This window comes from Anopheles moucheti, chromosome 3 (genome assembly GCF_943734755.1).
Source record: "Anopheles moucheti chromosome 3, idAnoMoucSN_F20_07, whole genome shotgun sequence".
Classification (NCBI taxonomy): Eukaryota; Metazoa; Arthropoda; class Insecta; order Diptera; family Culicidae; genus Anopheles; species Anopheles moucheti.
In genome coordinates, this window is record NC_069141.1 from 89,405,097 (window position 1) to 89,416,430 (window position 11,334).

The 11,334-nt window shown below is 43.0% G+C and overlaps 4 protein-coding genes across 7 annotated transcripts; 3 read left to right on the forward strand and 1 right to left on the reverse strand.

Moving 5' to 3' along the window:
- The first annotated feature begins 40 nt into the window (after positions 1 to 40).
- LOC128304242 (MIP18 family protein galla-1) lies at positions 41 to 853 on the forward strand. Its single transcript, XM_053041400.1, has 2 exons — positions 41 to 564; positions 655 to 853. The coding sequence occupies exons 1-2, from the start codon at positions 135 to 137 to the stop codon at positions 750 to 752; spliced, it is 528 nt and encodes a 175-aa protein (XP_052897360.1). The 5' UTR covers positions 41 to 134; the 3' UTR covers positions 753 to 853.
- Positions 854 to 1,204: 351 nt separating this feature from the next.
- Positions 1,205 to 4,094, forward strand: LOC128301472 (maternal protein exuperantia-like). Its single transcript, XM_053037974.1, has 5 exons — positions 1,205 to 1,354; positions 1,426 to 2,177; positions 2,270 to 2,675; positions 2,741 to 2,976; positions 3,042 to 4,094. Exons 2-5 carry the CDS (start codon positions 1,436 to 1,438, stop codon positions 3,482 to 3,484), a joined length of 1,827 nt encoding a protein of 608 aa, XP_052893934.1. The 5' UTR covers positions 1,205 to 1,354; positions 1,426 to 1,435; the 3' UTR covers positions 3,485 to 4,094.
- A 613-nt stretch (positions 4,095 to 4,707) lies between these two features.
- On the forward strand, positions 4,708 to 7,647 carry LOC128301591 (maternal protein exuperantia-2-like). The gene is made up of 5 exons (XM_053038157.1): positions 4,708 to 4,855; positions 4,931 to 5,679; positions 5,772 to 6,177; positions 6,243 to 6,478; positions 6,544 to 7,647. The coding sequence occupies exons 2-5, from the start codon at positions 4,941 to 4,943 to the stop codon at positions 6,984 to 6,986; spliced, it is 1,824 nt and encodes a 607-aa protein (XP_052894117.1). The 5' UTR covers positions 4,708 to 4,855; positions 4,931 to 4,940; the 3' UTR covers positions 6,987 to 7,647.
- Positions 7,648 to 8,139: 492 nt separating this feature from the next.
- On the reverse strand, positions 8,140 to 10,416 carry LOC128301592 (small integral membrane protein 14). 4 transcript variants are annotated; one of them, XM_053038158.1, is made up of 5 exons: positions 10,236 to 10,416; positions 9,230 to 9,440; positions 9,108 to 9,153; positions 8,789 to 8,937; positions 8,140 to 8,711 (listed from the first exon to the last, which is right to left on the reverse strand). In XM_053038158.1, exons 2-5 carry the CDS (start codon positions 9,299 to 9,301, stop codon positions 8,673 to 8,675), a joined length of 306 nt encoding a protein of 101 aa, XP_052894118.1. In that variant the 5' UTR covers positions 9,302 to 9,440; positions 10,236 to 10,416; the 3' UTR covers positions 8,140 to 8,672. The 4 variants fall into 4 exon arrangements, with proteins under 4 accessions (XP_052894118.1, XP_052894119.1, XP_052894120.1 ...); XM_053038159.1 differs by lacking the exon at positions 10,236 to 10,416 and adding an exon at positions 9,680 to 10,179; XM_053038160.1 differs by lacking the exon at positions 10,236 to 10,416 and adding an exon at positions 9,541 to 9,620.
- Positions 10,417 to 11,334: the final 918 nt, after the last annotated feature.

The window sequence follows — 11,334 nt, forward strand, 5'->3', positions numbered from 1 at the left end:
TTTGACGTTTTAGCAATTGCATGTAAACAAAGCAAATCTTCGCAGCGTACGTTGTTGCGTTTCAAGTCGTGATGCAAATTATTGGCAGTGTTTAAGTTGTGTTTTAGTATTTTATTTTACATCTGGTCCATGCGATGCTTTCCTTTTTCCGTAAGAAACCCTCAGAAGAGTTGACCAACGCGTCAACGTCGAGCTCGAAAGCTTATCCGATCGCCGGAGTAGATGGAGCGGTTCCTCGCGGACCGACGTTGCAAGAGTTGGGCTATCGAAGTACAGACGATTTGAGAGAAACCATCTACGACTTCCTGCGGACAATTCGTGACCCGGAAAAACCCAACACCTTGGAGGATCTGCATGTAGTTTACGAGGAGGGAATATTCGTGAAGGAGCCGACACCAGGCAACGCAAACGTCGTGCGTGTCGAGTTCAATCCAACGGTTCCACACTGTTCTCTAGCTACGTTGATCGGGCTTTGCATAAGAGTGAAAATTGAACGAAACATTAACCACAACCTGAAGCTGGATATATACATCAAGAAAGGTGCCCATGCTACGGAAGACGAAAGTAAGTGGTGATTGCGTTAGCAATGAGAAAGGTAAATTACATCTTGTCTAATCTTTCTTTCTATCTGCACGTATGTGATACTGGTCACAGTTAACAAACAGATCAATGATAAGGAACGAATAGCAGCGGCTATGGAGAATCCAAACCTAAAACAGTTGGTTGAGAACTGCATCAAAGATGAGGATTGAAAGACTGAGCTCTAGGGGTGGTGCAAATAATATCTTGTTACGTTGGGAAATAGAACGAAGGATGTGCTGTTAGCAATGGATGGTAATCGTCTGTTGGTAAAATAAATAGGTTCCTTTATAACTATGCACCGTAGGACTTGTATTCCTGTAATATATCACGAAGATGATGCGTTGATAATTTTGCTTGAAATGTGTTCTTTACTTTCACCAGCTGAGAGTCGATCAGTTCCAATGTCAACGACCGAAGGATATGAAGGACAGCAAAGCTGCAACATGGGCGAAACGATATCATGTAGCTATCCTTTTCTAGGTTTACTATGATTTTGTACAGTACCCTTCGATCTTTTCCTTTCGGACGAAACTGGATGATGAGGTTACATACTGATTTGGTATTTGTGTTGGTGACGCAGCAGGCGATATTCGTTTAATCCCATTTACTTCGAGCTCTAGAGGCCATTTTCATTCGAATATCCAAAGGTGAAGCATCCAAAGGTTGCAGCGAGAGTGCTCTGGAAGTAGTCTTAATTCAGGCAGTTAAGTTTGGTAAAACCACGTCTTGCGCGATAATCGTTCTTATTTATCTTGAGTGAAATCGATCGAAGGTAAGAAAATAGTGACGAGGTGTTCATTTTTCGCCTCGAATTTAATTTCATTTACCGCGTTGTTCGTACAGCTTGTGCAAAATGGTGGTAGTAGTTTTGAACGAATCGAAGGACGGGGTCAACCAGGAGCTGGAATACGACGAGAGCAGTTCCGATGAGTGTGACACTCCAGTTAGTGTAATATCCATGAAGTTTGACAAAACCGATCTTTCGATTAATACCAATCCGCTGCCACATGGCAAATACACCCTGATTGGTATCGATATAGATACCACTGGTCGTAGACTTATCGATGAGATCGTACAGATCTCGGCCTTTACCCCGGATCAGCAGTATGCGCAGTACATTATGCCCCTGATGAACCTGAACCCAGCTGCCCGTCAACGGCATCAGGTTCGAGTAATCACGGTCGGGTTTTTCCGCATGCTGAAGAGCATGCAGACGTATCGCGTCATGAAGACCAAGATGGAGATCGCGGCGCTGAACGAATTCATTGACTGGCTCGAGGAGCGTCGTCGTGAAGATGAGGGATCCGAGGGTATTGTGCTGGTGTACCACGAGCAACGAAAGTTCGTGCCTTACATGGTCATCGAGGCGTTAAAGAAGTATAAGCTGTTGGATCGCTTCGCTGAGTCGGTCAAGTCCTTTGTAAATGGATTCAAATTGGCTGAAGAGAAGTGTACTAAAACAATCAAGTATCTGACGATTCGTCAACTAGCAAAGCTAGTTTTGGAAGAAAAGGATGGCTCCCGTGAAGGATTCGAAGGAAACGCGGCATACCGCGCGAGGATGGCGTTCGAAATTTCCAGACGCTTAGCAACCGGTGAGTAAGAAGATGGCGATGTCGCCATTTTGTGATGCAATCAGATGAGAAAATGGTTGCCATGATACTCATAGAAAATGTTCTTCATATAGCTGAACCAAAGGAGATTTCGGCTACTTCTTCACCAACGGAAAAGGAACCAAATTCTACGGCTGATTCTGGAGAAGGAATCAAGTCATCCTCCACCGCTGAAGATGCTGTGAAGGTTGAGAGCGACAAAACAGCCGAGAACACTGTACCTTCTGCAGAAGACGATGGTGAGCAGAAACAAGGAGAGGAGAAAGAAGGAGCTGCTCCTGCTATGGCTACTTCGGCTGGGTCTGCATCTCCTTCTTTGACCGAAGAGGATCGCCAAAAGATGTGCACCGTGCTGTGTGAATATGCTTCGCCTATTTCTACCGAGATATCCGAGCTTGACGAGCAGGAGAAGATTCTGGTGCGCCAGAATTCATTGAGACCGGTATTTTTGCTCTATTTTAAGACGACAATCTACCACAGGTAAGTGGAAGAATATTGCGCTGCTTCTGGATCAGACTTTATTGATTATATATCATTATTTCTAGGGTTAAGGCTGTTACGTATAGACGAGTATTGGCTGAGTGTGGCCTCGATTACGAATCGTTGCGTCAACTCTGGCAAGAAAATAAACGCGAAGGTTTGGAAAACATGATCAAGGAGATTGCAGAACTGAAGGAAGATGAATGCACTGAGTTGGTCGAACTTCTTGATTGTCACTACGATCCGGACAAGCAAGCTTTTAAACCGGTTGTGAAGCGCATGAAACGTCGTCCCTCTCGAGGTAATTGTATTGTTTATTAAGAGGTATGGTTTGATGCTAATTATTAATTTCCATTTTTCTCTCAGGACAACCTTTCTTTTCCAATAAAAATGGGAATGTTCCGCAAAACCAGAACGGAAACACCCAAATGGCAAAGGAAAATCGGAAGCCATTCCATGGCTACCAAAACAACCAGAAAAACCATAACAATCATCATAATGGGAACAATATGATCAACAAGCAGCAGAACCCACAGCAGAATCAGCAGCAGCAGTTCTACAACGGTCCATCCTCACCTGAGACGAGATTGCGCAACGGAGGATCGCCTGGAAAACGTTTCTTTCCACGCAACTCTCGTCGTCGTCGTGGAGGAAATGGCCAAAACCAGAATCAGAATCAAAACGGTGGACAACAGAACCAACAACAACCGATGAAGAATCACGATGGTCACGGTAATCACCACTCCTACTCGAACTCGAATCGCCACAACCACCATCAATATCAACAGCCGATTCCAAACCATGCCTAGAGAAGGAGGAAGCTCGCGAGATGCGTCATACTTCTAAGGTATTTTAAGTTGTTGATGTCTGAATGTTGTCGCACAGCAGAGCTGTAGGTGCAGGTGGTTTTGCTTACCCGATTTAAACGACATCGATTCAAGGATAATGGCATGGAATACGAAACATTTTTAAAGCATTCAAGTAGGTTTAAGGATCAACAACGGTAGCAGTCCTCTCTTCCGGTATAAGATGTCTTCGTATTTTAGAATCAGGTACAAGCATCACTCCAGCAGCAAACTGTCTATAGCGCAGGATGCAGAGCAAGGGTTTTTAGTTTTCGGTACGCTCAACCAGCGGAGAGTAAGCGCGCACTTTCATCTGGTATCTACCGAATTGAATTATTGGCTGCTTTAGCTTCCAAAGAGTTAGGACATTTGATTGCGTATTTGTGGTGGTGCAAAACCCCATTTTAATATTGTGTAAATTATTATCACTGCGTAGCAATCCATACCGAAATGAGGCAGCTAGTGTCTTTTTATGCTTATGCGGGTTTTAGCAGCTTTGTAATGAAATTAACGAATTATGTATTGATTGTTAATTAATAGAAGGTGCTCAACATTAGAAGCACGACCTCTGGAAGGTTACGGTTTTATGCTCCAATATATGTAATGATTTTTTGCTCACGTTTTAGTGTTGTTTTTATATTTATGATACGAAACTAGAAACAACACATCATAGCCAACATTAATAAACATTTCTATGTTGTGCAAGAATTGTCGATGAGTGAATAGTTTATCCTATTATTTGTAAGTAAACCTTTTTATTATTTTCAAATGAATGGCCAAGAGATCATACTGATATATATCTAAACTTCATAACTATGTTTTCAACTTAATTAATAATTATATGCATGTGCATTAAGAGTAATCAAGTGAATCCATTTAAATCAGTGGCAAATTCTATCACTCTCGGAAATGTATATATCTTACAAGACCATATACCACCATATAGAATTCGATGTAATGCTAAAATTAATATGAAACAGAAAAATATTCGTTGAATGGCACTTGTTACGAAGCTAAATGATTTTATAGCACCAATTGCCAAAACGATGGTACTAAGAAGTAAGCGGCGAAAACACGAAAACGAAACTATAGTCTTCTCTTTTTAAAACACGAAATAACCGACCAGTGTTTTTCGAGTCCTGTTCAAGGATGAAAGGATGGGAAGGATCATTTCTATTGCAACGATCCAAGAACAAGCATCTGAGTGCAAGCACTCTGGAAGTTACATTTCATATAACCTCAAACATTTATCAGAAATAATACCACGTGTTTCCTCGCGATTTATTCCCGAATAGTTTTTTTTACATACTGATTTTTAAGTGCATTTAATCACAGGTAAGAGTATGGAAAATTGTTAGCAGTGCAACATACGATTAATAGCCGCGCTTTTGGTGATTGTTCATTGTACAGATTGTACAAAATGGTGGTTGGTTCGGACGAATCGAAAGTAGGTATTGACGAGGAGCAGCATTATGAAGATAGCAGCTTCGACGAGTGCGATACGCCAGCTGGTGTGTTATCTTCGAAATTCGACAAAACCGATCTTTCGATTAATACCAATCCGCTGCCACATGGCAAATACACCCTGATTGGTATCGATATAGATACCACTGGTCGTAGACTTATCGATGAGATCGTACAGATCTCGGCCTTTACCCCGGATCAGCAGTATGCGCAGTACATTATGCCCCTGATGAACCTGAACCCAGCTGCCCGTCAACGGCATCAGGTTCGAGTAATCACGGTCGGGTTTTTCCGCATGCTGAAGAGCATGCAGACGTATCGCGTCATGAAGACCAAGATGGAGATCGCGGCGCTGAACGAATTCATTGACTGGCTCGAGGAGCGTCGTCGTGAAGATGAGGGATCCGAGGGTATTGTGCTGGTGTACCACGAGCAACGAAAGTTCGTGCCTTACATGGTCATCGAGGCGTTAAAGAAGTATAAGCTGTTGGATCGCTTCGCTGAGTCGGTCAAGTCCTTTGTAAATGGATTCAAATTGGCTGAAGAGAAGTGTACTAAAACAATCAAGTATCTGACGATTCGTCAACTAGCAAAGCTAGTTTTGGAAGAAAAGGATGGCTCCCGTGAAGGATTCGAAGGAAACGCGGCATACCGCGCGAGGATGGCGTTCGAAATTTCCAGACGCTTAGCAACCGGTGAGTAAGAAGATGGCGATATCGCCATTTTGTGATGCAATCAGATGAGAAAATGGTTGCCATGATACTCATAGAAAATGTTCTTCATATAGCTGAACCAAAGGAGACTTCGGCTACTTCTTCACCAACGGAAAAGGAACCAAATTCTACGGCTGATTCTGGAGAAGGAATCAAGTCATCCTCCACCGCTGAAGATGCTGTGAAGGTTGAAAGCGACAAAACAGCCGAGAACACTGTACCTTCTGCAGAAGACGATGGTGAGCAGAAACAAGGAGAGGAGAAAGAAGGAGCTGCTCCTGCTATGGCTACTTCGGCTGGGTCTGCATCTCCTTCTTTGACCGAAGAGGATCGCCAAAAGATGTGCACCGTGCTGTGTGAATATGCTTCGCCTATTTCTACCGAGATATCCGAGCTTGACGAGCAGGAGAAGATTCTGGTGCGCCAGAATTCATTGAGACCGGTATTTTTGCTCTATTTTAAGACGACAATCTACCACAGGTAAGTGGAAGAATATTGCGCTGCTCCTGGATCAGACTTTATTGATTATATCTCATTGTTTCTAGGGTTAAGGCTGTTACGTATAGACGAGTATTGGCTGAATGTGGCCACGATTACGAATCGTTGCGTCAACTCTGGCAAGAAAATAAACGCGAAGGCTTGGAAAACATCATCAAAGAGATTGCAGAACTGAAGGAAGACGAGCGCACTGAGTTGGTCGAACTTCTTGATTGTCACTACGATCCGGACAAGCAAGCTTTTAAACCGGTTGTGAAGCGCATGAAACGTCGTCCCTCTCGAGGTAATTGTATTGTATATTAAGAGGTATGGTTTGATGCTAATTATTAATTTCCATTTTTCTCTCAGGACAACCTTTCTTTTCCAATAAAAATGGGAATGTTCCGCAAAACCAGAACGGAAACACCCAAATGGCAAAGGAAAATCGGAAGCCATTCCATGGCTACCAAAACAACCAGAAAAACCATAACAATCATCATAATGGGAACAATATGATCAACAAGCAGCAGAACCCACAGCAGAATCAGCAGCAGCAGTTCTACAACGGTCCATCCTCACCTGAGACGAGATTGCGCAACGGAGGATCGCCTGGAAAACGTTTCTTTCCACGCAACTCTCGTCGTCGTCGTGGAGGAAATGGCCAAAACCAGAATCAGAATCAAAACGGTGGACAACAGAACCAACAACAACCGATGAAGAATCACGATGGTCACGGTAATCACCACTCCTACTCGAACTCGAATCGCCACAACCACCATCAATATCAACAGCCGATTCCAAACCATGCCTAGAGAAGGAGGAAGCTCGCGAGATGCGTCATACTTCTAAGGTATTTTAAGTTGTTGATGTCTGAATGTTGTCGCACAGCAGAGCTGTAGGTGCAGGTGGTTTTGCTTACCCGATTTAAACGACATCGATTCAAGGATAATGGCATGGAATACGAAACATTTTTAAAGCATTCAAGTAGGTTTAAGGATCAACAACGGTAGCAGTCCTCTCTTCCGGTATAAGATGTCTTCGTATTTTAGAATCAGGTACAAGCATCACTCCAGCAGCAAACTGTCTATAGCGCAGGATGCAGAGCAAGGGTTTTTAGTTTTCGGTACGCTCAACCAGCGGAGAGTAAGCGCGCACTTTCATCTGGTACCTACCGAATTGAACTATTGGCTGCTTTAGCTTCCAAAGAGTTAGGACATTTGATTGCGTATTTGTGGTGGTGCAAAACCCCATTTTAATATTGTGTAAATTATTATCACTGCGTAGCAATCCATACCGAAATGAGGCAGCTAGCGTCTTTTTATGCTTATGCGGGTTTTAGCAGCTTTGTAATGAAATCAACGAATTATGTATTGATTGTTAATTGATGGAAGGTGCTCAACGTTAGAAATCCGTCCTCTGGTAGGTTACGGTTCTATGCTGACGCCAATATATATGATGATTTATCGCATTGAAGTATTAACGGTTTTGTTTATTTAATACGGCAGTGGAGTATTTGTCTTCTGGCTTCATTTTCGGATGAAAACATATTGCAAATGTTACTTTATCGCTACTATTTACGAGATTTGGGGTTTGAATTTATTTCCCATTACGAGACAGAACATTTATCGCTAGCTAGCTGTTCATCAACTAACTAGCATTGTGTCTTTTTTGTACCAATTGCACGACAACAATTATCTTGAACGAGAGTGGTATGCGTGTTTTGGGGGAAAATAAATGAACTGTTGCTCACAATTTGGCTACTTATGAATTTAGTATCGTGTAAATACAATCAGAATTTCTAATCATCATTATTAAGTGATCACTTGTGCCTAAGAACACAGCGCCCAGGTGCAGCTTTGAAGAAACAAAGTCTGAACGCAACTTTTGATCTGTTTCTCTCCCTCATCTGTTGTCGGCACAGTTAATATGGGGAAGGTATTTTACGCGACATGTTTGCACAGAGCGTTCTGAATAGGACATTCGTTTTATTGCAGTTGAACCATGGATTAAACAAAGATAAAAATAAACGAAACAAAACAATAGTTGCATGCACAATAACCGATTGTGATGGATTTTGGAGTTAAAAGTTGTAAATAATATAATCACATCGTACAATCACCACAGGCGCCTCTAAGAAGCTGCCACGCGGAGACAGGAAATAACGCGAAATTACTTCGAAAAACGCCTAAGACGCGAGACAGTAGAGCAGTGGAAACGATATAACAAACATTTTAGATTTGAACTATACGTGCTGTGGAAGAAATGATGAATTGCGTGGAAAACAAGATTATACTTCAATGGTAACGGTTATCTACGAAGGGGAAGGAAAGGATATCGTGCCCAACGGCATCGGTACTATCATGCGGATAATTGTCTAGAAAGGAAAATGCGGTTTGTCCGTGAACCGATGCATGAGCCAGTACTACGTTATGATACAGGACAGGCGAATGCAGATGGTCCAGTTGTGCTTTTCATCGGCAGCTGAAGGTGTTTAGATTTCAGGATATCGATGGTGGTGCACCATCATTATTCGGACCCTGGTTGATGCAGAAGAAGAAGAACCGTATGAAAAAGATGCTAAAGTGCACGAGTAAACGTCCTGTGTACCACTTACATCGTTCGATGGTGGCGGTAGTGACTTGTTCAGATCATTCGTTCGTCGCATCGACGATGGCCTCATCACGTACATGACGACCATAAAAATCAGAGCCATCATGATTAGGAAAAAGTTTGCGCCACCAGTTACGTTAGGAAGACTGGGAACTATTTAGCAATTGTAAAGAAAAGGATAGTGCATTGGTAGGATTTGTTCATTAAATCACATGGGATGCGACTATAGTTGGGCTTTAAAAGACGATTATTTATCCATGATTGAAACTAAAACGAGTTTCACTTAAAACCGAAGTAGTTCTAATAATGCAAAATATACTTACGATCGGTGCATTCGTTGTCATTACAGTAGGACTGGCCCTGCCGTAGCTAAAAGGAGAAAAACGCTCTAATGTGGCTTATCTGCAAAAAGTAACACGTACTGGTCGAGAACTTATCTACTTACCAGCGACAGTAACCGTCTCATAGCAATTTCATGACTCCAGAAACATTCACACGCATCGAATTCGTCTGCCATTTCTGTCAGCTTTGTAGTGGATTCGGCACAAACAAAACCTGGAACTAACACGACATAGAACTTCCACTGAAAGTTACGCGGATATCGTCGTACACTGGACTTTTAGAACTGGATAAACAGTGTCTCCCTTCTAATGACCCTAAAATGAAACAAGCAAACGAAAAGCAATGTAAAGTTGCGGCTGGTTCGTTATGATGACGGATTACTTCGAAGGAATCTGTGAAGGGCACGCGCACTACCTGGACAGAATTGGTAAATAGAACACGAATGTTTCACACAACTCTACGCTGGAAAATGCAGATTGGAAGCTTGTAGCCTCGTTTTTTCCTTCCACCAAACACCTGTGATTACTTTTCGAGTTCGAATGTAAACACTTACGTGGTCTTCCCACATTTGTGAGATGCGCGGCTGTACGGTTTACAGTGTCGCAAAACCTTGTTGGTATTGGTTTGCCGCGCTGATCGACGCTGAGACAATAGAAAAGAAAGCTGCCTTGTCGATCAAGTGGGAGAATGTGCAAAACTGATAATGGTTGATCACAATGTGCTCCAAAAACTCCGCATCAGTACGACGAACCAAACGCACTAGTAGAACGCTTCACTTGAATGGGTGTGTTATGGTTACGGGTTGTGTTGCAAGATTAGGCTTCACAAACTCCACTTTAGCACCGTACCGTCAACCTCTTGCGCGGTGATATCATCGCTCGTTGACTGCGGAAACCGGATTGTACCGTATCCAGCAGAGGCTCACCATCGTCGGGCTTTCCAAATGGGCACAACAACAAGACTATCGCCCCCTGTGCAACATCCGCCCGACCGCTGGTTAGGATGATGCCCTCCACCCTTGATGCCTTTGAAATTTTCCTTCATGCTCGACCTTCTGCCGCCATGTCTGCCTTCCCAACCCGAGTAAACATTTACATTCGCAGATTTACCTTGCTGTGGTGCATCGGGCGGCCACGAAGATTAAGTAGGAAAAAAGGCGACGGGTATGGGCAAAAGTTTTCACACCAAATTTTTGCTAATGTGGCAATTTTGCAGCTGCTGCAGGTCCAGAAAAAAAGCACACAGCACACAAAAACACAGACAAGACACCCTTCGTCTTTCTGAACACAGTTGTCAAAACATCAACAAAAGACTAGCGCTAAGGCAGTGGTCTTATAAACGTAATTTTCCTATTTGCGCCGTTTCGAACGAAATGCACCGAAGGGCAAATGGTTTGACAGCAGTTTGACAGCCCTTAGCTCGGTTTTGTAAAAATAGAATTGGATATTGGAGAAGTTTACTTATAATATAAAGCTTCCAAAGAATCACGAGTTAGTTCTGTACCTTTTAACTAAGACAGAAATTTTTAAAAATTGAAAAGAGTTGAAGCAGCGCTTACCCATTGTGCAAACCCTCTTGAATGTCAACAAAGAAAATTCGTTATTGCAGGGCTCGTTTCCTGGAATGCGAAGGTAACAAGGAAAAGACTACAAATTTTCCCTTTTACTTATTAAAACTAGAACTTAATCAAAGAATTTCTGTTCCATGGCATAGTTCACTTTCCTTAGGTGTATCTTTACAATGAGTTGAAAATTTTAAATAGTTTAGGTTTAACCCAATATTTAAAGACATTTGTGAGCTTTTAAACAAAAATTCAAATGTAAAGCATTCAATCGTGTGGGAAACACCAATGTACCACCGGCACACGCAGACATTCATGAGCCTTGTTCCCGTCCGAATTTCCCGCGATTCTGTAGCGCAGGATCGGTTTCGCGCCGCCATCGTCGGTCCTTTTCTGGGGGGCAGGACCGCTATAAAAGGGCAAGCCAGCCAGCCAGCGAGTCGCTAGTTGTTTCGTCCCGTGTGGCAAGCAGGTCGGAGCAACCCGGAAGCCGGAAGCTGTCGGTGCTAGGACGGTTTTGGACGGTTGGTTTGCTTGCTTGCTTGTGGCTTTTGTTGCGGCTTGTGACAGTGAGCAGTCCGGTTGGGTGCAATTGATCCTTAAAAGAAACAAAGTATAGTGCCCTGAACCGGAGCTGGTGGTTGGAG

Coding starts and splice junctions, on each gene's coding strand:
- LOC128301472 (XM_053037974.1), top strand. CDS start 1,436: ATGGTGGTAGTAGTTTTGAACGAATCGAAGGACGGGGTCAACCAGGAG. Junction 2,676..2,740: donor AAGACGACAATCTACCACAG/GTAAGTGGAAGA, acceptor CATTATTTCTAG/GGTTAAGGCTGTTACGTATA. Junction 2,977..3,041: donor GAAACGTCGTCCCTCTCGAG/GTAATTGTATTG, acceptor TTTTTCTCTCAG/GACAACCTTTCTTTTCCAAT.
- LOC128304242 (XM_053041400.1), top strand. CDS start 135: ATGCTTTCCTTTTTCCGTAAGAAACCCTCAGAAGAGTTGACCAACGCG. Junction 565..654: donor CCATGCTACGGAAGACGAAA/GTAAGTGGTGAT, acceptor TACTGGTCACAG/TTAACAAACAGATCAATGAT.
- LOC128301592 (XM_053038158.1), bottom strand. CDS start 9,301: ATGGCAGACGAATTCGATGCGTGTGAATGTTTCTGGAGTCATGAAATT. Junction 9,154..9,229: donor TGAGACGGTTACTGTCGCTG/GTAAGTAGATAA, acceptor TTCTCCTTTTAG/CTACGGCAGGGCCAGTCCTA. Junction 8,712..8,788: donor TACCGCCACCATCGAACGAT/GTAAGTGGTACA, acceptor TGCATCAACCAG/GGTCCGAATAATGATGGTGC.
- LOC128301591 (XM_053038157.1), top strand. CDS start 4,941: ATGGTGGTTGGTTCGGACGAATCGAAAGTAGGTATTGACGAGGAGCAG. Junction 5,680..5,771: donor TTCCAGACGCTTAGCAACCG/GTGAGTAAGAAG, acceptor TTCTTCATATAG/CTGAACCAAAGGAGACTTCG. Junction 6,479..6,543: donor GAAACGTCGTCCCTCTCGAG/GTAATTGTATTG, acceptor TTTTTCTCTCAG/GACAACCTTTCTTTTCCAAT.